The sequence below is a fragment of the Gymnoscopelus braueri genome (assembly GCF_963280865.1).
Source record: "Gymnoscopelus braueri genome assembly, chromosome: 10".
Classification (NCBI taxonomy): domain Eukaryota; kingdom Metazoa; phylum Chordata; class Actinopteri; order Myctophiformes; family Myctophidae; genus Gymnoscopelus; species Gymnoscopelus braueri.
In genome coordinates, this window is record NC_137611.1 from 27,999,538 (window position 1) to 28,021,045 (window position 21,508).

A 21,508-nucleotide genomic window follows, 5' to 3' on the forward strand; every position below is an offset into this window, starting at 1 on the left:
CCAGGGACCCCCCCCCCCCCATTCAAGATTTGTGTTGTTAAAATGTTAAAAAAATATATATATATATATTCCACATTTTTTTCAAGATTAAAAAAAAAAAAAGTAGCAGCTCTACAAGTTCATCGTGAGCTTGTTGATCGGCTATTTTCAATTAGCAAGGGGCTCATGTAGCCTAATTGCTTCTTTTGGGCTTGCTTTCGTAGACCTGGTTGCTTGTTGCTCCAGCGAAACCTGGCACCGCTTATCCTATTCTAAGCTGTCTGGTCTGACTCTGACTGAGAGTTGTACCTATTAGTGTGAAGCGTGTTGGCTACACTTTTACGCTTTAAGACTGTTCGGGTCGCTTGCATTTTGATCACCATGTCGGTGGCGTTTGCACCTCACAGACAGCGTGGAAAGGGCGACATTACGCCCGCGGGGATCCAGAAGGTAAATGAATGTTTCTCTCTCTCTCTCTCTCTGCATCACAGAATGGAGGCAGCAGCAGCAGCAGCAGCAGCTGCTATGTGGCTAACACACTACAGCTGTACTGTTAGCCACATAGCAGGCTGAATGAGAGCGTTCCGTTAGCATTGGACCGGGGAATACGCTGGTGGTTACAATGTTGCGGGGGTCAAAGCGCGCTCAATATGAACCTCGCGGGAGGAAAGCGTGTGTTTGAACGACGTGGGGATTGAAACAACGTAGTGGAACGACTGGCTGTGGGCCTGGCTGGGGGTTTTGTTAGCTGTAGACGGCTAGCAAAGACGGCGTCTTTTGTTAGCCTGCATGCCCCCCTACACACACACACACACATACTTCTATCGCAAAACGTTCCCGTCTGGGTTTAAAACGTTCCCTCCCGGGTTTTTTTAAAACACCCGCTCTGCTTTTCAAATGTCCCCCCTTTTAAGAAAAAAAAAAAAAAAACTTTCCCTCTGTTATTAAAACGTCCTCTCTTGGTTGTAAAACGTTCTCTAGGTTTAAAAAAAAAAGAAGCAGGGCGGGAGGTGCACCGTCACTATCACAGACATGTATGTCTATCTATGGACAATTTAACTCTCAGATTGATAAACGAACACTGAGGATTTTACTCTGTTTTTTGTTCCCCTGTTCCAGTTGCTTGATGAGAATAACCAGCTGATCCAGTGTATAATGGACTTCCAAAGCAAAGGCAAAACGGCAGAATGCTCACAGTAAGGGGCCCTTTGCTTGACTGTTGAACCATCATGTCCTTGAAGCTATCAGTTGTCCACACTTCCATTCTCTGTCTGTTTGTTTTGTTTGCTGCCACTGCTGAAAACAACAATAGTCTCTTCTCCTGTCTGTGTGGATAGTGCATCTTATAGATCTTAGATCAGATGTGTCATAAATAACATTTAGATTTATCCAGAGATTGTTCTGATAACATGACCTTTTTTTTCCCCTCCAGGTATCAACAGATGCTCCACAGAAACTTAGTGTATTTGGCCACGATAGCAGACTCCAATCAGAACATGCAATCACTTCTTCCAGCAGTGAGTATTGGATCTAGCTTATTGTTTTGGGCTCTATGTAACCTTCAGCCCTACATACTCACTGACCCCTGATCGTGTCAAGTTGTCTTTCTGTGATTAAATGCAAACAGGAATCAAGATGACTTGGTCAAGTATATTTTATCTATGGTGTCAAATCATAACAAAACATGTCAAAAATAAAGAAACCTTGAACCACACGTAGCCAGAATCTCCGCCTACTGACACGTCTTGTGACAGTCATGACAGAACAGCTGCTATAACAATCCTATACCTACTTCTTTGGAAACCAATCATCACCATTACAATATGAAGAACTGCCTTAAAGACTTGTTTTGCAGTTAATTTGTAAATCTCAGAATTGTTTCCACCCAGTTTTAGCCACTACATATAGTTTAGATGTCACCAGACGTATTGGTAGGATCTCCAATCGCCTGGCTACATGAGACTAATACTAATTTAACAAAATGCCGTAAAATAGTATGACTGGAAGATCGTTGGACTCTGAACACAATGTCCCATTGGGAAATGTATATAATATTCTACTATGACTGTATGCACATGCATACGGCAGAATATACACATTTGTGAATATTGAAGTTAAAACCATATTTCAAGATGTCAGTTTTAGCCTGAGCTCTAGCAAGGTTGATTGGTATTCTGATTCTTTATTTTTTTTACTTGGCTTGCACCATACACACACTGTTTCTAATATCAAGTTCAAATTCTCCTGCAACCTCAGTCAACAGGTTGGGGGTCATCTTAGCCAATCACAGTGGCTGGATTTCATATCCAGTGTCTTGTGTTTTCATGCTTGTCTCGCTGTATTTTTTACATCAGCCTGTGCCTTTTTAGTGCTATGTTAATTCATTATACAACACTGTGGAGTTATTTGTCAGCAAGGCATACAATGTGAATCTTTTACTTGCCCGTAGCTTATTAAGCTACATCACACCTACGCGTTTGTCAAGCTTTTACAGCATGATTCTACTTTTTATGTAATCCTGATTGATTCATCACAAGTCTTCCCCTCATGCGTGGCTCAGATGTGTGTGTGTCTCTCTGTTATGTGTGCAGCCGCCCACACAGAACATGCCAATGGGTCCTGGTGGAATGAACCAGAGTGGAGCCCCCCCTCAACCTCCTCACGGTCACAACATCCCCTCGGAGGGGATGGTCAGTGGTGGTCCCCCAGCTCCACACATGCAGAACCAGATGAACGGACAGATGCCTGGTAAATGACCCCCCCCCACCCTCTTTCTCTCTCTCTCTCTCTCATCTTTCTCTCCTTTCCCCCCTTCCCTTCTCCCCTGGTCCCTGTCTCACTTGGGTTGCCTAGCAACACCACAGAGCTGCGAGGGAGGTCGCTCTTGCTGAAGGATGATGTCACCCGTTTGCCAGCTCTGGTGGTCTTGGACTTTTCTTCTTGCCTGTTGTCTGGGGTTATTTTCTTCTGTTTGTCTTTGTTTTTACTCTGTGGCTTTGTTTGTTCTATTTGTATACTTGCTGATTTTAAATGTTTCAGTATGTTAAGTGACGTGAGCGTTTTAAGGGGAGCAAAATGATCCATTTCTAAATACTGTTCTAATTGCAGTAAATACATTCTATACCTGTCAGAGTAAAGGTATAAAGCTATATGATAATTATGCCATGTGTTCCCATTTTAATTATGTATATGCTGAATTAAATGTGACCTTTTTCAGGATGGGTGGAAGGAATGAGTAATCTTGTGGCCCTTGCTTTTGCAGGTCCTAATCACATGCCCATGCAAGGGCCTGGCCCCGGCCCCAACCAGCCGCCAAACATACCCAGTGGCGCCATGAACATGCCCCCCAGCGGCCACGGCACAATGGGCGGCTACAACCACGCAGCCCCTTCCTCCCAGGGCATGCCAGCCCAGAGCCAAATGAACATGACCCAGGGTCAGCCCATGGGAAACTACGGCCCTCGGCCCAACATGAACATGCAGCCCAACCAAGGTAAAAACAACCATCCATTTTTTGGAGCATAAAATGCAACAATCTCCCTCTTTTCCTTGTCACCCATATTCTTGGTTATAGTTGCATCCTTTTAGTTTGTATTGAAAACTAAAAATGTTTTAGCTGAAAATGTTCTCTTATTTAATGATACCAAGTGTATTTTATATTGCTACACCGGCAGGCCCTTTGATGCACCAGCAGCCTCCATCCCAGCAGTATAACATGCCCCCTGGTGGTGGCGGGCAGCACTACCAAGGGCAACAGACCCCCATGGGCATGATGGGCCAGGTGAACCAAGGGAATCATGTCATGGGGCAGAGGCCCATGCCACCCTACAGACCCCCTCAGCAAGGTATGCCCCTCGGAGAGGCAGAGTGGGCAAGGTGTCAAAAAGCAGCACAGTGCTTAAAGCTTTTCCTCTAACCCACCCTTCTGCATTTCTTTCTTTCTTTCTCTCTACCCCTCCCTCTCTCTTTTCAAAACTATTTTTCACATTTATTGCTCACAGACACCTTGGTGACTTAAAAATTTTCAATTTGCAGCCCCATCTTACATCTTTAAAAAAAATCAAAAATCAACAAAATAGTTGGGTGAACACGATGAAGATTTCTCCTGAGAAGTAGTGGTATAGGGCCTCCATCCTCACTCCCCTTCCCCTGACAAAAGAAGCAGCCCTCCCAGCAACACCTTGAATCTACTTGTGTGTATGTTGTGTGTGTATGTGTATGTAGGACCCCCTCAGCAGTACCCAGGGCAGGAAGACTACTATGGAGACCAATACAGTCACGCAGGACAGGGAGCCTCAGAAGGTAGGAGAATTCTCCAACCACTCCCAGAAAACCAACCCCCCCAAAAAAAATTAATTACAACATTCAGGAGGCTCTGTTGAGACATGGGAGTAAGAAAGGCCATTGGGACCAATTTTCTTCAGTTTAATAACATCACCCCATCTCCCCCACCCCCCACCCGGGGAATAAAAGTTGCTCTGGGCTCGAGGGAAAGAACTACAATACCTGAGTGTGAGGTCATCATCTCAAGGCTTTAAAAAAGCTGTTGCATTTCATCAAGAAAACCTCATGCTGCATCTGAGAACGCATAAGGAATTCAAGTCTACTATTAGCTACTAAAATTAGAGCGTATCTTTAGCATAGGGAGCAGATGTCTATGCTGAAATCAACATCACCTAAGAGGTAAATCCTTGGCTTTTACTGAAGAAACAAAGAATCCTGTGTCGTAGCTTAGGCTAGCTGAACTTCAGCAGGGCGTTCACTTCAGGCCTTACCAGTAAATCAATACAGAGGCTGACTATCCGGAATCACAATAAACAACTCTCTCTGTCTGTGTCCATTAACATTTACTTTTCTCTTGTGTTTTTGTTGTCCAATGACTGCATCATCTCTCTCTACCTTTTTCAAAGACTAGTTCCTTCCCCAAGACAAAGCAGTTTTGTTTAAATAGTAAGAATGTAGATCGGCAGTGGTTAAAGGGCAAGACCACTTTGGTAGAGGTTTGGGTTGTGCAGTTACCTTGCCATGATGTAACTCCAAAGGTGGGCAAGAAATCAAAAATAATTGCTCCATCGATTAGAAATTGATAATTCAAAATATGCTCCTCATTGACTTACAAAAACAGCTCTCAAAGTCACTCTTTTAGCACATAAACAAACGCAAACAAAGCTGACTCAGACAATATAGAACATCACCAGACCCAGTACTGTTTTTCTTTTATTATAAAAATGTCAACTTCCTGGTTATTTTACTATTTGAAAATCCGGATCCGCGAATCCAGACCGGGTTTTCTTCCTAATAACAATAGCTAAATCAACAGGAAATTGACATGATTAATAAAAAAACAAACAGTACTGGGGTTGGTGGTGATCTATATTGTCTGAATCAACTTTGTTTAAGATCGTTTACATGCTAAAAGAGTGACTTTGAGAGCTGTTTCACCGTACAATGTAAGTCAATGAGGAGCATATTTAGAATGATCAATTTATAATCAATGGATTTACATGATTTACATCATGGCAATGTAACTACACAACCCAAACCTCTACCAAAGTGGCCTTGTCCTTTTAAGAACATGAGAATATGTAAAACATGATTGTCCCAGAGGCTGTTGTCCAAAACCCTTTGGCACAGGATATATTAAAGCCATTTAGTCGGTAATAGTGGAATTAACTTTGAATTTATTTTTAATTCCCTAATTTCCTGTTTGAATTGAGGGTATTAACTTATCTCCCTGTCTCCTTGTTGAGCTGATGTAGGTCATTATGATTGAACAGCCATTGTATCCTGATCAAGGCTTTCATAAGTCTTATGAGGATTCCTCACAACATTACCACAATGAAGGTATCTCGTGCCTTCACATAAACGTATGGCACATATTGGGTGAAATTAGTGAAGCCATGGAAAAACATGGACTTGATTCCTTTCTTCTTTTCTTTTTCGCCCGGAGACATTTTATGGGTATCGGTTGTTTTCCAAAAGAGCAAATTGAATGGAAAATGAAAGTGCTCAAAGAAGATTTCCATTACTTTTTACACCTTCCGAAGGTAAAATTGTCAGATCTTGCTGGGTTTGTACTAGTCAAATTTCTTTTCTCCTTTTCCCCCTGATTTTCTTCACTGCTGTGTCACTTCTGCCTTTTTTTATTACATAATGTCATTCTGTTAATTTATTTTTTATTGTTTTACAGCCATAGATATAAGGTAAGGTTATTGTAATAAGAGGCTCGCCCCAATATCACACAAGCTGATATCTGTTTTTTTCATGACTGAACACTAGTTCTTGTCATGTCATCTTCTTTTAAATCTTGAGTTATTGTCACTGTCTGAGTTGTTGTCTGTTTGCTATGCTTTTGTGGTCACCACAAAGGTAGGTCCTAAACTTGTTCACATTGCTCATTGTCGCCTCCTGCAGGTAATGCCCAGTATGGCCAACAGCAGGAGGCATACCAGCAAGGCCCTCCACAGCAGCAGGGCTACCCACCACAGCAGCAGTACCCAGGACAGCAGGGCTATCCTCCACAGCAACAAGGCTATGGTGAGTGGATAGTGTCAGCCTCTTTCTCTCCCTCTACAAGCCAGGTACTAATGACGTTTCTTTGGTTACTTTAGCATGTTGAATGATATTTTGTTGGATGGTATTTGACAATTTATTTGCCAAACACATGTTTGTGCCACCTTAATGAATGTGTAGGGAATGGGAGCCTATTGAAAGTGAATAAATCAGCAGTGGTAGTTGGCTTGGCAGCGCATTAGAATTCCTCATGATGCTGTGTTTTGATATGAGAGGCATCAGAGAGGAAGAGGAGGGCTAGCTGACAGGTATAGACCCTCGGCTATGTGTACGAGTCAGTAGAAGCTCCTGCACTTCTTTCTTTGCTGTCTTTCTGTCTCTCACTCACTGTCTCTCTCTCTCCCTCGTACCATCTATCTCCCTGTAACTTTCCATCCCTCCTCGTCTCTCTCTGAGCCAGAGGCCTTTATCTCATGTCAGTAATGAGCTATCGGAGAGAGGCAGAGGCTGTGAGGTGGGGATCCATCTGGCACTTTTTCTTTTTTCTTTCTCGCGGGCCTTCACAAGGTTATGCTCGCCAGCGATCGTGGCGATGCAAGTGCTTAACGATGGTGCGTGGGCCCTTGTTTGACTCCAGCCCCAGTTAAGCTTTCGCTCAGTCCCGTCAGAGCTCCGGCGCGGTTGCAGTGTATACAGGGGGCTGATGAAGTCATTTTTTTAATGAGACCTGCACCCCCTCTAATGAAGAGCCTCAGAATCTCCTTGATGTCTCCTTGCTTTAAAGGAGCTGTGGCTCTGGCCCCGACACGATCATTTTCACTCATTACTGAATCCGGGCGATGGCAGAGACAGCCTTGAACAAACTAGGGTTATATGGACTGGCTTGTCTGTCCACCAGCTCCACTCTACCATGCCTTGGCTTCTGGTATGGCCGTGCTTAATAATCAGCGATAAGCTTAACAGTGTTTCCCTGGAGCACTCAGGGTTAACAAGATAGGATATGGTTAAAGACTTACTTGCGTGCCATTGGAAGTCAGAAGTTTAAGATCCCCCTATAAGGATAGATGAAAACGTTATGGTTAATTCTGGTGTCAAGAATACACAACTCTTTTTTTTGCCAGACCCAGGGGGTCGGCCTACATGAGGCTTTGTCGGTCGGTCTGTCCCTCTTTTCCTCTCCTCTGTCCCTCTTTTCCTTCCTGTCCCTCTTTTCCTCTGCACACACGTCATGCGAAGTCCGGCCATTCAGATTTCAACCACTAGGGGTCTGGCAGTACCAGGTCTCCTGGTTCCCTTGTTTCCCTACATTTTTAATCCCGCGATTTTGTAACCCTTATTTTTCACCCGGTGCCAATTTTTCTAAGTGATCCTGGGCGCTGCACTCCCCTCACCAGCCTAGGGAGGCCAGGGCCGAGCTCATGCCTCCTTCAATGCATGAGAGCCAACTGACCACCTTGTCACCTGACAGGGGGGAGTTTCCCTGGTTGGACGTAACGCGTGGAAGGAACACGTTATTCCAACCAGTTCCCTTCCCCTCCATCAGGCGCCCCGGCTGTCATGGGGGAGGCGGTATAGCGACCAGGATTACTACATGGTTTTTGTGAGGGTATTAACTACCCTAGGAGACACGGGGAGAACATGCAAACTCCACACAGAGTAGGCCCTTTCGCCAACCCCACCTTAAGGTATGGGCGCCGATGAGAATACACAACTCTTAACCTGACCTGAGATCCTTCTCTGTTGTTCCAGGCCCCTCCCAAAGTGCCCCCGGGCAGTATCCCAACTATCCCCAGGGGCAGGGCCAGCAGTATGCGGCCTATCGCCCTCCTCAACCGGGACCCCCGCAGGGCCAGCAGCAGCGCCCTTATGGTTACGACCAGGTGAGTATGGCACCAACACTAGATGGACATTAACACTTGTGTCTGTATATGAGTCTTTAGTGTGTCTCTTTTATGTTTATTGCCAGCCTTTTTAGAGCAATTTCTTACACTTCCATCATACAACCACGTTGCTCGCTGGAAATCGAGTTATTTTCCGCGAGCAATGCGGCCGTACAATGAAGTATGAACTAGGCTGTACTGTTTATAATTCGTGTAGCTCACACTGCAACCAGAGTTCAAGAAGAGAGTGTCAGTGATGTTTTACATAAAAAGATATGTGAGGGGGTATTTTGTGCATGCTGTCATTGTGTTGAGGGGGCGGGGAGGTGTACTTTGAAGACAGTTTGATGAGTTAAACTCGGCTATATATTTTTCTCACATTTTAGTTCCTAAAGTTTTGACTTAGCTGTCTTAGGAGGGCTGTAGTAATATGTCCTGACTAATAAGGCATGCCACTCCAGGGCAGAGGAATATGAGGGCTTTTAAGCAGATTCTCTCGTTGAAACGTAATGCACTGCTCTAGTGTCGACAGGGGAGATCTACTTGTTGCCCTGTATTTCCTGTGGTCTTTCTGTGGGAGGTCACAGCTACACTTTTGATATCTTTATCTTTGAATATTCAGGCTCACATGAGGAAATAAAGACCCGGGGATTTGAACCCCTCTGACTAGCTCTGTAAGAAGCAAAGGTAATGGTTGCTGTGAAGACCTCAACGTCCAATCTAGACGTTTGACCACCTAGCCTTGATTTGCATTTGTTATGTTTCTTCTTCTGTCTCTTTTTGTCTTAATCTTTTTTTCCATCTTTTTCTACCTTTTTTTTCCCTTTTTTGTTTTGTAACCAGGGGTCGAATCTAAGTCATGAGGTCCCAAAAAAACACACAGCATGCATAGTCTGTACTGACTACTACAGCAAAACAAAGTTCATATTCTTTGGTTCTGTGTCCTTTTTTCCATGCAGTTATCCACAAAAAAATGGTTTCAATGAGTATGCCTTAGTGCTTTTGATACAAATTCTACGTTTTATTTTTTATTGATGTTAACCCTAAGACCTGAAACGCATCTGTGTAATTTTAAGATTTCTTTGGCTATTCAAAAATAGCAGATCTACAAGCTCATAGCGCTGCACCGAGTGCCGCGCTATGAGCTTGTAGATCTGCTATTTTTGAAAAATCTTTGTATATACCGGTGTGTGTGTGTGTATATATATATATATATATATATATATATATATTTTAAAGCAAACTTTTTTTTTTACTAAAATCTTTGCATCTGGGGGTCCCTGGGACAAAATGTTTTGAGATGGGGGTCCGCAGCCAAATACATATCATTTTGGGTGGTCCTTTGTTTGAGAACCACTGATATTATAGCATGAGTTTTTTTTTCAAAAAACTGTTCAGGATTTAGAAGACATTTGTAGAATCCCCCAGAAGCAAAGCATTTCAGTTACAAATGTTTGCTTTAAAAAATATATTCAAAATATATTCACTCGGTGCCGCGCTATGAGCTTGTATATCTGCTATTTTTGAACAGCAAAAGAAATAAAAAAATTACACACAGATGCGTTCCCGGTCTTAAAGGGTTAATAAGAATTGCATCCAAGTTTACAGTCTTCATGTTTCCTATGCATTTTTACAGCTCTTCGTCAAGCATACTTCGACCCCTGTTTAGAAATGCATTGCCTACTGTTGTTGCACTTTAGCCGCAATAGCCGACTTACCACTTTGTTTAGTCAATAAATATGGAGTAGTGTGTCATCATCAGCCATGCTGCTGCAGAAATATATAAGGTGTCAAATAAAAGCTGCATTTCAGTTCTCACAAGTTGTGATCTCATGCTGCCACCTGCTGGTCAAACTCAGCAAATGCAGTCAAGTAGTAGCTTGTTTGCATCCTATTAAGATTTATGGATATTAGATTTTTCCACTGCCTGTGTGTGTGTGTGTGTGTGTGTATGTATGTGAAGAAGAAAGATCGATAAGACAAGCACATTTATGCCATCTTTTCTCTTCACAGGGTCAATATGGAAATTACCAGCAATGAGAGATGGTCACAACAACCCACACAGCCCTGCTCTGACCTCTGTCTTGAGCTTTTGACCTCTGGGTCAACCGTTAAGTAGACTTTAATAATGGCTGCAGCTCTCTGAAGATACCCTTGAGATACGCTCTCTCTCAGAAATATACACACAAACATTCAAATCAACTCACAGAAGACACCTTTTCTCTGTTGTCCCCCTCATGTTTGGGCTGTTATCCTTTACCTGTACAAATGTATTATCGTGAATATTGACTCAAATCTGTCAAAATTCCATGATCCACCCTCTGGTCCAGTATGTCTCAAAAAGTAGCAATGCCTTAAAGAAAAAGAGAAAAGAGTGAGAAAACGGAGCTGCCTTATGTTTTAGCATTGCAGATTGTGAAACGGGCAAACACTATAAACTTTTTGGATATCACATATGACATAAAACGTGCAGATGTCAAGTCTAGTGTTGTGGTGCATTGATTGTCAACACTCCCTGTCCATAATGTAAGAAGCAATAATGCCAGCAGTAGGGAAAACATGAGATGAGAAGTTGCACCGGACACAGACTAAACTTCCTGCTTGGCCATGGTACATGTCATAATGGTCAAATTATGTGATGTAAAAAAAATATATTTTATGCTTTTTAGATGGAGCTAACTTTGTAAGAACTTTGGAGACTAGTACTAAATACTGTGTTGTTAATTTCCTGTATGTGTATGTGTCAATGTATTTTGTATTTTTTTTTCCAGCCAGCACATTGTTTATTGTTTTGTTTTTTTGTTTTTTTTGTCCCCTTTGTACTATGTTGAATTGTATAATTTCTCAGCCGTAACTGCTACTTCTGTGACTTGTACACCACGTGACTGCTTTGGGTAATAATGAAACCTTAATTGAGTTGCACAGAAAAGCCCTGAAGGACAAATAGAAATACTACACCTGGAATTTGAGCATTTATTCAGTTACTATATCTTTCTGAATTGGCATATGTTAGCAACGGGTGTAATGTCTTATTTTGTGAATATGGACAGCCTGAGTTACTAGAAATGTCTGCGGTCTTTGCTGTCATAACTATTGGGTTTATTAGACCAATATGTGCCTGAAACAGGTGACATATTTAATAGAGACCACTCCAAATCACAACAAGGCCCTGCTTCTGTTTCCTCGAAGCTCTTATTTTTACCTATTAGCAGCCCAACAGGGGGATTGTCCATTGACTGCAAACGGGTATGGGAGAGATCTGAGCGTGTAGTAAAAATATTTCTCAATAACTGTTTTGTTAGTCTTGACAATGCTGGAATACTTCCTTTTTGAATAAACTTCTAAGTTGATGTCATTCAAATAGTATAGTAGTGTATGTGAATAATAAACAGATTTGTTACTTTCAAATAATGTAACATAGGATGTGAAAATAAATGTTCCGAACATGGATTCCATAATTTCACACAGTACAGACTTGAGCGTGCCGTTTTATATCACTGGCTATCTGTCTATATCGCACACTATATTGATCCCATATGTATAATAATGGCACGGAGGATGAACTGTCATTGCCCATCCTCTGATGTTTTAATATTTTCATCCTGCACCCCTGTCAAAAACGGTGGTCACAGTTGTCATTGCAATGTAAAACTGTACAATATAATAAAATGCAAGAATTTTAATATATTTGGACTAATTTCATTTGTAGTGTGATATTAACCCATTGAGACCCGGAAGGCATCTGTGTCACTTTTTGATTTGAGCTAAAAAGCATTATTTTACACTTTTGGCTATTCAAAAATAGCAGATCTGCAAGCTCATAGCGCGGCACCGAGTGCCGCGCTACGAGCTTGTAGATCTGCTATTTTTGAAAAATCGTGAAAATGTGTTCAAATAATTTGTAGTGTGATATTAAATGTTTTCTTTCTTTTTTTTCTCCTTTTGTTTTTACATAGATGTGCAAACCATGCGAATAACGGTGCATTGTGCGCACCATCACTGCTGCTGGCCACTCTGACAGCATGATATACTTGTTTGGCTTTAAGTGCTATAATCAGGTAGCCCACTTCCAACTGGTAATGGCCTTACCCGACTCAGCAGCATGTCTGTCTGTGCTCTGTCCAGATGCAGCCGGACCAGAGAGGTCCAGGGCACATTTACACCCAAAATTACCTTCCTCCACGTGCCTTCTCTCTCTCTCCCCCTTCTGCTCCCCCCAGAGAGCGAGAGGGACTACCTGTCACATTGGGGGGAGTGATACAGATGGCGCGCCAGATGTGTGGCCGAAGCACGTGATGGCAGAGCGGCGATGGTGTTAAGAGAGGGCCACGGCTTGGCTTTTGCTTCGCCTCTGATGATGAGTGTGCTGTGTTGGTGGATGCGGGGGCAGTGTGATTGAGGTACAGTAGCTTGCTTGTTTCCATCTCTTGTTTCAGTGTCGGACATGAGTGCGAGCAGTAGTGTAAAGTGACTAAGTACATTTACTCAAGTACTGTATTTTTTACTTTACAAGGGTATTTCAAATTTTCAGTACTTCTATTCCACTACATCTCTGAGGCAAATATTGTACTTTTACTCCACTGCAATTATTTGAAAACTTGAGGTACTAGTTACTTAGGTACTAGTTGAGGCACTAGTTACTGTAGATTTTGATTATTATTACAAAACATACATTAACCACTTCAGTAATACGGCCACTTGAAAATAGCCGATCTACAAGCTCACAATGCGTCGCATCGCGACGCATTGTGAGCTTGTAGATCGGCTATTTTCAAAAGATTTTTATACATCTCTCACTTTGTGAAATGGGACATTCTGCATAATGAGTACTTTCTACCTTTAGTACTTTCAGTTGTTTTTGATACCAACACTTTTATACTTTTACTCAAGTAAATCTTGATTTCCTGACCTTTTTTTACTTGGTAACAGAGTACATTTCTACATTGCAGTATTGATACTTTTACTTAAGTAAAAAAAAACTACCTTTCCCACCACTGTACGTATGTGTGTACACCCGCTCAGGGTCTAGTGGCATCTCCCACTCGTCACCCCACCTCAACCATCCTGCTGCTCCACAGCTGGCTGCCCCACCCTTCCCAGCTGCCACTGGGGCTCCCCCCCCCCCCCCGGCCCCCGGCCCCTCCGCTTGGCAGAGCGGGCGTTTTGGGCGCTCCCCCACCAGTCCTCCCTGGCAGCTGCCGCCCTCAGCTGCGCTCGCGCAGACGGTATTGGGGTCGGACAAAGTCACTCCTCCTGTGACTGTGTCTGGGGCCGTCGGGGGAGCGGGGAGGGGGGTTAGGCAATACTACGTCTCATCAAATAAGGGCGATATATTTTAAGCACCGCACACATTCAAGTCGATGGACACTTGTCAAGCAAAATTAGAATATGATGAAATGGAGTGGAAGTTGAATTATTACCCTCAAACTAGTCATATTTCCTCGTGTGATCGTAGGCTACTGTAAATTACATTTAGTCTCCTGATATACGGTAGAGCTGAAACACCGATAATCATGTCAAAGGATTTTCCATTGAACCTTTTTAGCGTCGCCTCCGTTAATTATTCTTTCCTTTTAACATTATCGTTAAAGAGAGAAGATGCCATCACTCCCTCCCTGCTCTTTGGTTGTATGACAGCGAGACAAACAGTAAGGTGACAGTATCAGTTCAGAGGGATGATTATCTTGTTCAATATTTTGATAATTATAATTCAGGGCACCTTTCAGTGGAAGGGTTCTATAACCACTGAGGGGGAAATGACATTGTGATCATAGCTGGCAGGCAAGATGTGATCTCTCTTGCTTTCGAACTCTCGCTTCCCACTCTCTCCGTCTAAACCCCCCCCCCTCCCCTCCCCTCTAACTCCCCTCACACACACACACACACACACACGCACACCCTCGGTGTGACAGAAAGTCTATGGGGAGGTATAAGAGGTAGTTATGGGGGAAATGCAGCAGCCTCCACAGTTTAATTGGAGATGTGTCACACTAAATAAATGGTGCAAAAACAAGCGCTGACTGGGAGGCTTGAGGGAGAGGCCCTGGGGACGCAGCCTGCTTTATTGGGCAGGAGCTTTTGCACTGCTCCAGGGTGAAACGGGGCTATGCTCTGCTGAGACACCCTCCAACCACCCAAACCCACCACCAGCCGTACCCCAAAGCCTACCGTGAAAGCAAAGAGACAAAGCATCCATTTTGCTCGCACGGACAGGGTTGCCAGGTCTGCTTATTATAATTTCCCCGCGAGATTTTATTGGAAAATAGCCGATCTACAAGCTCACAACGCGTCGCATCGCGACGCGTTGTGAGCTTGTAGATCTGCTATTTTCCAATAGCGGATGTATATGTTAAAGTGCTCATGTGGCCCATAGTCGCTTCTTTTGGGCTGGTTTTCCTAGACCTGGTTGCTTGTTTCTCTCACAGAATCTGGCAACTCGATCCGGAGAATGTACCGGAACTCTTTGACCCGAGGTACTCGGCTATCGATTATTCTCTCCCTGCAATCAGGAGTGCATCCTTCATCTGCAATTTCCAATCTTTTCCATGTCTCCAAACAAATCCATAATCATAAAAATCCGTGAGCGAGCAAACGTCTGCCGTTCTGGTCTGCCTCGATCCTTGTGTTATGTCAATTTATGTTCGGAGGAAACAACGACCAATGGCCTACAGCCAACCCAATCTCCCTATCTAATCCATACATGACCTCCAAGTAACCAAGAGAATGTCTTTTCCAATATTGCTATCAATGTTGATGTAGCTGTTCCCTTCTGTGCTAATCTTGCTGTTCTAATGTGATGCGAGTGCGTGCACGTGTGCGTGTGCTGGTGCCCGCATGTGTGTGTGTGTACATATTTGCACCCATATGCGTACACCTTAAGATTCCAGAGTTCGTAGCATGAGTTTTTGATTTACCTCTACGGCGTGCGGCAGTTATTGGATGTGACACCATCCTCTCTGCTCTCCCTGGGGGAAATAACAAGGAATCTGACTATTATGGCCTCAGTCATGAATATGTCACAACAGCTGCAAACAATAGGCCTGTGATTTGGATAAGACTGCTCTCTCTCTCTCTCTCTGAGCTGATGTATGACACAAATGCTGCAACGGTAAACGTGCCTCACTTTTCTTTAAAGCAATTTGGGCTGTTAACTGTGAGTGATTAATTGCCATTGTCTGAGAAAAGTGTGTTAGAGAGCCTGCATAGTGTATATAGCATTACGTGCATTGTTACTCATGTTGAAAAACATGCTTGGCACACAGATTTATAAAGACTATTATATACCTAGTTTTCACATTTGAAAATATTTCTGGACCAGAGGACCACAATTAAGGGTAATCCCCTACAAAGGTGTTTTAGCATGCATCTGACGGGCCGTGTACATGCTTTGTTTAACTCTTCAAGACCGGGAACGCATCTGTGTGTCATTTTTAGATTTATTTGGCTATTCAAAAATAGCAGATATACAAGCTCATATACGCTTGCTCATACATAAGCTCATAGCGCGGGCTATGAGCTTGTAGATCTGCTATTTTTGAAAAATCATGAAAAGTTGTGCAAATATTTGAATATTTATCTTTTTTTTGGCGGACATTTGTAAATCTAATCTTTGCTTCTGGGGGTTCCTGGAACTAAATATTTTACAAATGTTTGCTTGAAAAAAAGAATATATATATATATATTTTGCCACGAATTTTCATGATTTAAAAAAGATAGCAGATCTACAAGCTCATAGCGCGGCACTCGGTGCCGCGCTATGAGCTTGTATATCTGCTATTTTTGAATAGCCAAAGACATCTAAAAATGACACACAGATGCGTTCTCGGTCTTAAAGGGTTAAATCCCATCATTTGTTGAGGGTCTGGGCCATCAAATCAAACTGAGTGTGCTGTTTTGTTTTGTGTGTGCCATCCCCATAAAAGTAAGTCTCTAGGAGAAATAGCAGGTATGCTGATATCAGTATTCCCACAGCCTGCATAATTGCTGTAATTTGCCTTCCCTTTGGGTAATCTGTAAACATGGCTGTTTTGATGTTTTTGGCATCCTCCATTGGCTGGGCTCTCTACTCCTCCAGTGCAGCCTCCCATCCCAGGCCCAGGGTGACACAAATAGATCCTTCCCCCAGAAGGCGCACGTAGTGTCCACATGGGCGCGATCAATATGGCCCAGTCCTCACTGGGACACTGGTGGTATTAAAAAAGCACCCAGTGAGCCTGCTTCTCACCACGCCGGCGTTTTTAGGGAAATAAAGCTATCGATCCTCCAGGGCCTCTGGCCGAGCATTAACCCATTAAGACCGGGAACGCATCTGTGTGTCATTTTTAGATTCCTTTGGCTATTCAAAAATAGCAGATATATCTGCTATTTTCTGAATAGATCTGATATATTTTTTTAAAATCGTGAAAATGTGTGCAAATCTTTAGTTTGAATATATATATACTTTTTTAAAGCGAAAGTTTCTAACTCAAATCTTTGCTTCTAGGGATTTTACAAATGTCTTCTAAATCCTAACATTTTTTTTTTTCCTAAAGTTGTTTAAAAAATTTTTTTTTTACTTATGTTGCTATATTATCTCAATGGTTTTCAAACTTTTTTCATGTCAAGGACCCCCAAAATAATATGTATTTGTCCGCGGACCCCCTCCCATCTAAAAATATTTTGTTAAAGGGACCCCCAGAAGCAAAGATTTAAGTTAAAAATGTATTTAAAAGATTTGCACAAATTTTTCAAAAATATAGCAGATCTACAAGCTCATAGCACGGCACTCGGTGCCGCGCCATGAACTTGTATATCTGCTATTTTTGAATAGCCCAAAGAACACACAGATGCGTTCCCGGTCTTAATGGGTTAACCTGGGCCCACAAATTAGAACGTGTTCATCTGGACACATCTGTCTGCAATGTTCCCAAAAAGCACCATCCTAGGGCGAGGGAGGGGAGGGGCGGCGGGGGCAGCCAGGGGCCTGCTGCTTCCGATGATGAGTAAAGCTCGACTTGACGCCCGCGCCAGAGCGGGAGGAGAGCGTCTGGACACCCGGGAACTTCCATTAAGAGACCCAGGATGGTGGCGTGGGTCGATGTGGTCAGGGTTTGGTCGGGGGTACTCCATCTCCAGATCAGTGTGGTTCCTTCCCCCCATGATGTGGGGGGAGAGAGAGGGGGCTGACCCACGGCGAACCTGAGCTCCTGACTGGCAGGTCAATGAAGGGAGAGACCGCTGCTTGTCTCCATAGCCGGCCTCCAGCAGAATCAAAGACTCCTTTGGAAACCGACCCATTTTGTGCATTGACTTTTATCACACAAAACCCCAGTATACCTAACATCATATTTCTGTCCAAAATTCCACACGGCTGTAGCTCAAGAAAAACCAAACTTTTGTAGAACGTCTGTCCACATTCTACAATGCATATGAATCAAATTACGGTATTTATATAGATTTATCATTGCATTGTAGATAACACATTATGCAATACTTGGGATTTAGTACACTGTCATTTCCATTTTCAGATTGTATTCGTCTGCAAAAAGAAAAAGATTAGCTTTCCCTTCATGGATACGAAGAGGCTATATAAGTCCATTGATCCAGAATGTATCACTCACTGGGGCTGAAAGTATTATTGCAGAAGTCTGTAATTATATTTGACTAGAAGATTAGACTGCTGGATATACAGAGACAGAAATACAAACACAGGGAGATGAATCGATGCAGACAAACACAAAACCAGATATATTTTTACTTGAAGAAGAAGTACTGTGAGCACCGCCATTCAGTCCTCAGCTTTCCACGTCTCTTTGTATTTTGTATAGTCTAAAGCTATTACTATTTGTAATAGATACTCATCCTAAAATATGTTTTTTTCATTTTTATTTTTTTTCATTTATTTTTTTTAAAGTAAAAATGTGACAGCTTTACTGATCATCAAACCTATCCTTTATAGAGGTACAGTATAGGTTTGGACTTTGTTCTCTTGTTTTGTTACACTTCACATTGAAAACATTGGAGAGCTGCTGCATCCATGCAGACAACATTAATATGACCAGTGTCTCAGACACTATTGGTTAAGGGAAAATCTTTGCCTCGCTCATTACCAGCACATCAAACCAGCCACGTTCAAACAGACACAGACAGTTTGGAAACTTTCCCTCTTTTCGCTCAGCCTGCCCTAGCAGTGGGACGCTTGGAAGTTCTCTGCCCCAGTTCCACAATGTCCTTGAGAGTTGTGCCTTCGGGCCGGGGCTGGTGGGGTCCCGCGGTGCACAATGTGTGCTTCTCGCTCAGCCTCCCGCTGTACTCCGCCGCCCCTGCGTGGCTCTGGAGAGACGCCAAGCTCTGAGGGGTTGTCCGTGCGAGAGGGGGGGAGCGTGCATGTTAGCCCGTTAAGACCTGGAAACGCATCTGTGTCACTTTTTGATTTGAGCTTAAAAAAATAGCATTATTTTACACTTTGGGCTATTCAAAAATAGCCGATCTGTGCCACGCTACGAGCTTGTAGATCTGCTATTTTTGAAAAATCACACCCAGTGTGAAGAGAGTGGTGCCTTTGAATTAGTGTAAGTGGTTGCATCCTTGTGTTGCAATCAGCTGCAGCTGAGGCCGTGCTCAAACGGACGGACGGACGGACGGACCCACACACACGGTCAAGTGTAGGAGTGGCTGGCACCACTCAAAAATCTTGAAAATGTGTGCAAATCTTTGAATATATATATTCTTTTAAAGCAAACATTAACTCAAATCTTTGCTTCTGGGGGGTCCCTGGAACTAAATATTTTCAGATGGGGGGTCTGTGGCCAAATTCATATCATTTTGGGGGTCCTTGACATGAAAAAGTTTGAAAACCCACTGATATAGAAACATACGTTTTTCAGAAAACCGTTTTTTCATTTTGCAGAATCGGAACCTCAGGCCTCGATGGGTTATTGAAGAGCCGCACCGCGCATCTCCTCTCCTCCCTTCTCCTCCCCCCACATGCCAGTCTACACAGTATAAATCACTGTACTGTATATGGGCACAAACCAGCGTAGGATGCTTTGGGAAGATGTTGTTATGAATGATCATTGATCACGTTAAATGTAGTAAACGGTGTGAAGTGACGTGTAAATGACTGGATGTTTTTCACATGTTATATTTGTTTGTTTGTTTGTTTGGTTGGTTGGTCAGTGTGTGGTGTATGGAGTATGATGTCTCGAGGCTACTTCCAAGGATGTAGGCTACCAAAGAGCTTTTTTGAATGGAATATGAAGTAGGGCTGTATCATGTTATAGGCGCGTTTTCCTTGTTATATCTCAGCTTGATTTTGTCATCAAATGAACATGAGAGCAAGACAATTAAACCTACAGACCGAGGCCACACAGTTGTAGCTCTGTGTCTTAACGAATCACTTTATATTTAATTCAGCACATATGAATTTGTGTATCTTTTGTAATTAATATGGATATTGGCCAAGAGCAAAGATAAAGATCCATTTTTCTAATATTTTGTCCTTGGATTGTGCACTGGGGGAATTCACTCCCCTTTTTCTCTTTCTTTTCCCTGGCTATGGCACTGGGAATTGGTGGGATGAGAGGCTATTCCCTAAATAGCCCATGGCAAGAGGTATCCTGATTAGCATGCTGCCTGCTCTCTGGCAGCAGTCCTCCAGGCCACCAGCGCTATCACTTACGTGCTGTTTGTATTTGTAGTTGATAGTGTGTGCTGTTATAATTGGAATGAGCTCGGGAACCTCGTTTGCTTTTGATCCGCTGCCAGCCACTCAGAGTGCTACTGGGCCACAGCTCTCACCTCAACACTCCCAAAGGATTATGGGAAACTGCAACGCTTATGTTCTAAAAAGCGCCTGACAGCATCTCATTCAAGGTCGAACAATACAATGGTAAGTGTGGGGATAGAACGGAGAAAAAAAAGATGGAGGGAAAAGTTGAACAGATATATTTGATGCAGCGTGGGGATAGGGCTGGGACCTGGGAAATGGGTATTTCAGACTCCTGAACCTGAGAGGCAAATATCAAAGGACCTGTGTGATTGTTTGGGGGTAGTTTCAATAACACACAAGGATATGTTGTATTACCCATCTCTGAAGTCCCTGTGCAAATCTACATTTTCCCTGAAAACAAGTTGAACTGATGATGCAGTGGGGCTATGGCACAATGAAATACCACATCAATACAACAACACAAAACATAATACTTCTATTTCTACAACACAGTTGGCACAGTTGTATTAGTACAGATGGCGTCTTTCCGCCATAATCCATCAAGACCTCATCAATACAGCTTTCAAACTAGTTTAAAAGTTAGGAAAAAGTAAAAATGGATTCTCTATTAGAGAATCCATTTTATTTTCTAGATTAGATCAGATAATCTCTAATTATGTAAGTTTTAAGTTTGAGTTTGATCTAAGTTTGAGGTCCATTTTCTCAGACCTCGTGGTAGGCTCCGCTTCCTCAGCAGTTTTCCAGTGAGGGCCAACTCCAGGGACTTATGAGAGTTTGATGCTCCCTCGCTGCCAAGTGTCAGCAGGCCAAATGAAAAAAGACCTCCAAATCTCCTAAGCTCAATATTTAATCAGGCTCTGGGTTACATTCGCCGTTTTATTAGGTTAGAGAATTCCACCTCCCAGAGACTTTGATTGCTCCAAAAATATCTGGCAAAAGAATGAATGCTCCTCTTTCAACTATAAAATGCACGCATGTTTTTTGCAAAAGCAGCACTCATGTGGATAATTTTGTTTATCATTATTAGTTGTAGTAATAGCAGTTGTAGTGGCAATGGTAGTAGTAGTAGTAGTACTGTTGTGGTGGTGGTAGTAGTAGTAAATGGTGCATTTATATAGCGCTTTTATCCAAAGCACTTTACATAGATTGTGCATTACATTCACACACCGATGGCGGAGGAAACCATACAAGGCACCAACCTGCTCATCGGGAGCAATAAGGGATTCAATGTCTTGCTCATAGGACACTTTGACACTAACTCTGGGGGAGCCCGGGATCGAACTGGGAACCTTGCGGTTTCCAGTTCACTCTATCCCTGAGCCACTGCCGCCCTGTAGTAATAGTAATAGTAATAGTAGTAGTAGTTGTAGTTGTTGTTGTAGTGGTGGTGGTAGTAGTATTAGTTGTAGCAGTGGTAATATTAGCA

General features: G+C 42.9%; 1 protein-coding gene across 3 annotated transcripts; it reads left to right on the forward strand.

Annotated features, from left to right (window-relative positions):
* Positions 1 to 259: 259 nt before the first annotated feature.
* ss18 (SS18 subunit of BAF chromatin remodeling complex) lies at positions 260 to 11,842 on the forward strand. 3 transcript variants are annotated; one of them, XM_080440698.1, is made up of 11 exons: positions 260 to 429; positions 1,099 to 1,175; positions 1,412 to 1,496; positions 2,571 to 2,727; positions 3,242 to 3,472; positions 3,654 to 3,824; positions 4,204 to 4,281; positions 6,394 to 6,516; positions 8,242 to 8,372; positions 8,995 to 9,059; positions 10,386 to 11,842. In XM_080440698.1, exons 1-10 carry the CDS (start codon positions 361 to 363, stop codon positions 9,010 to 9,012), a joined length of 1,140 nt encoding a protein of 379 aa, XP_080296824.1. In that variant the 5' UTR covers positions 260 to 360; the 3' UTR covers positions 9,013 to 9,059; positions 10,386 to 11,842. The 3 variants fall into 3 exon arrangements, 1 of the variants encoding a protein (XP_080296824.1); XR_013933929.1 differs by having other exon boundaries at positions 8,242 to 9,059; XR_013933930.1 differs by lacking the exon at positions 4,204 to 4,281 and having other exon boundaries at positions 8,242 to 9,059.
* The last annotated feature ends 9,666 nt before the right edge of the window (positions 11,843 to 21,508 follow it).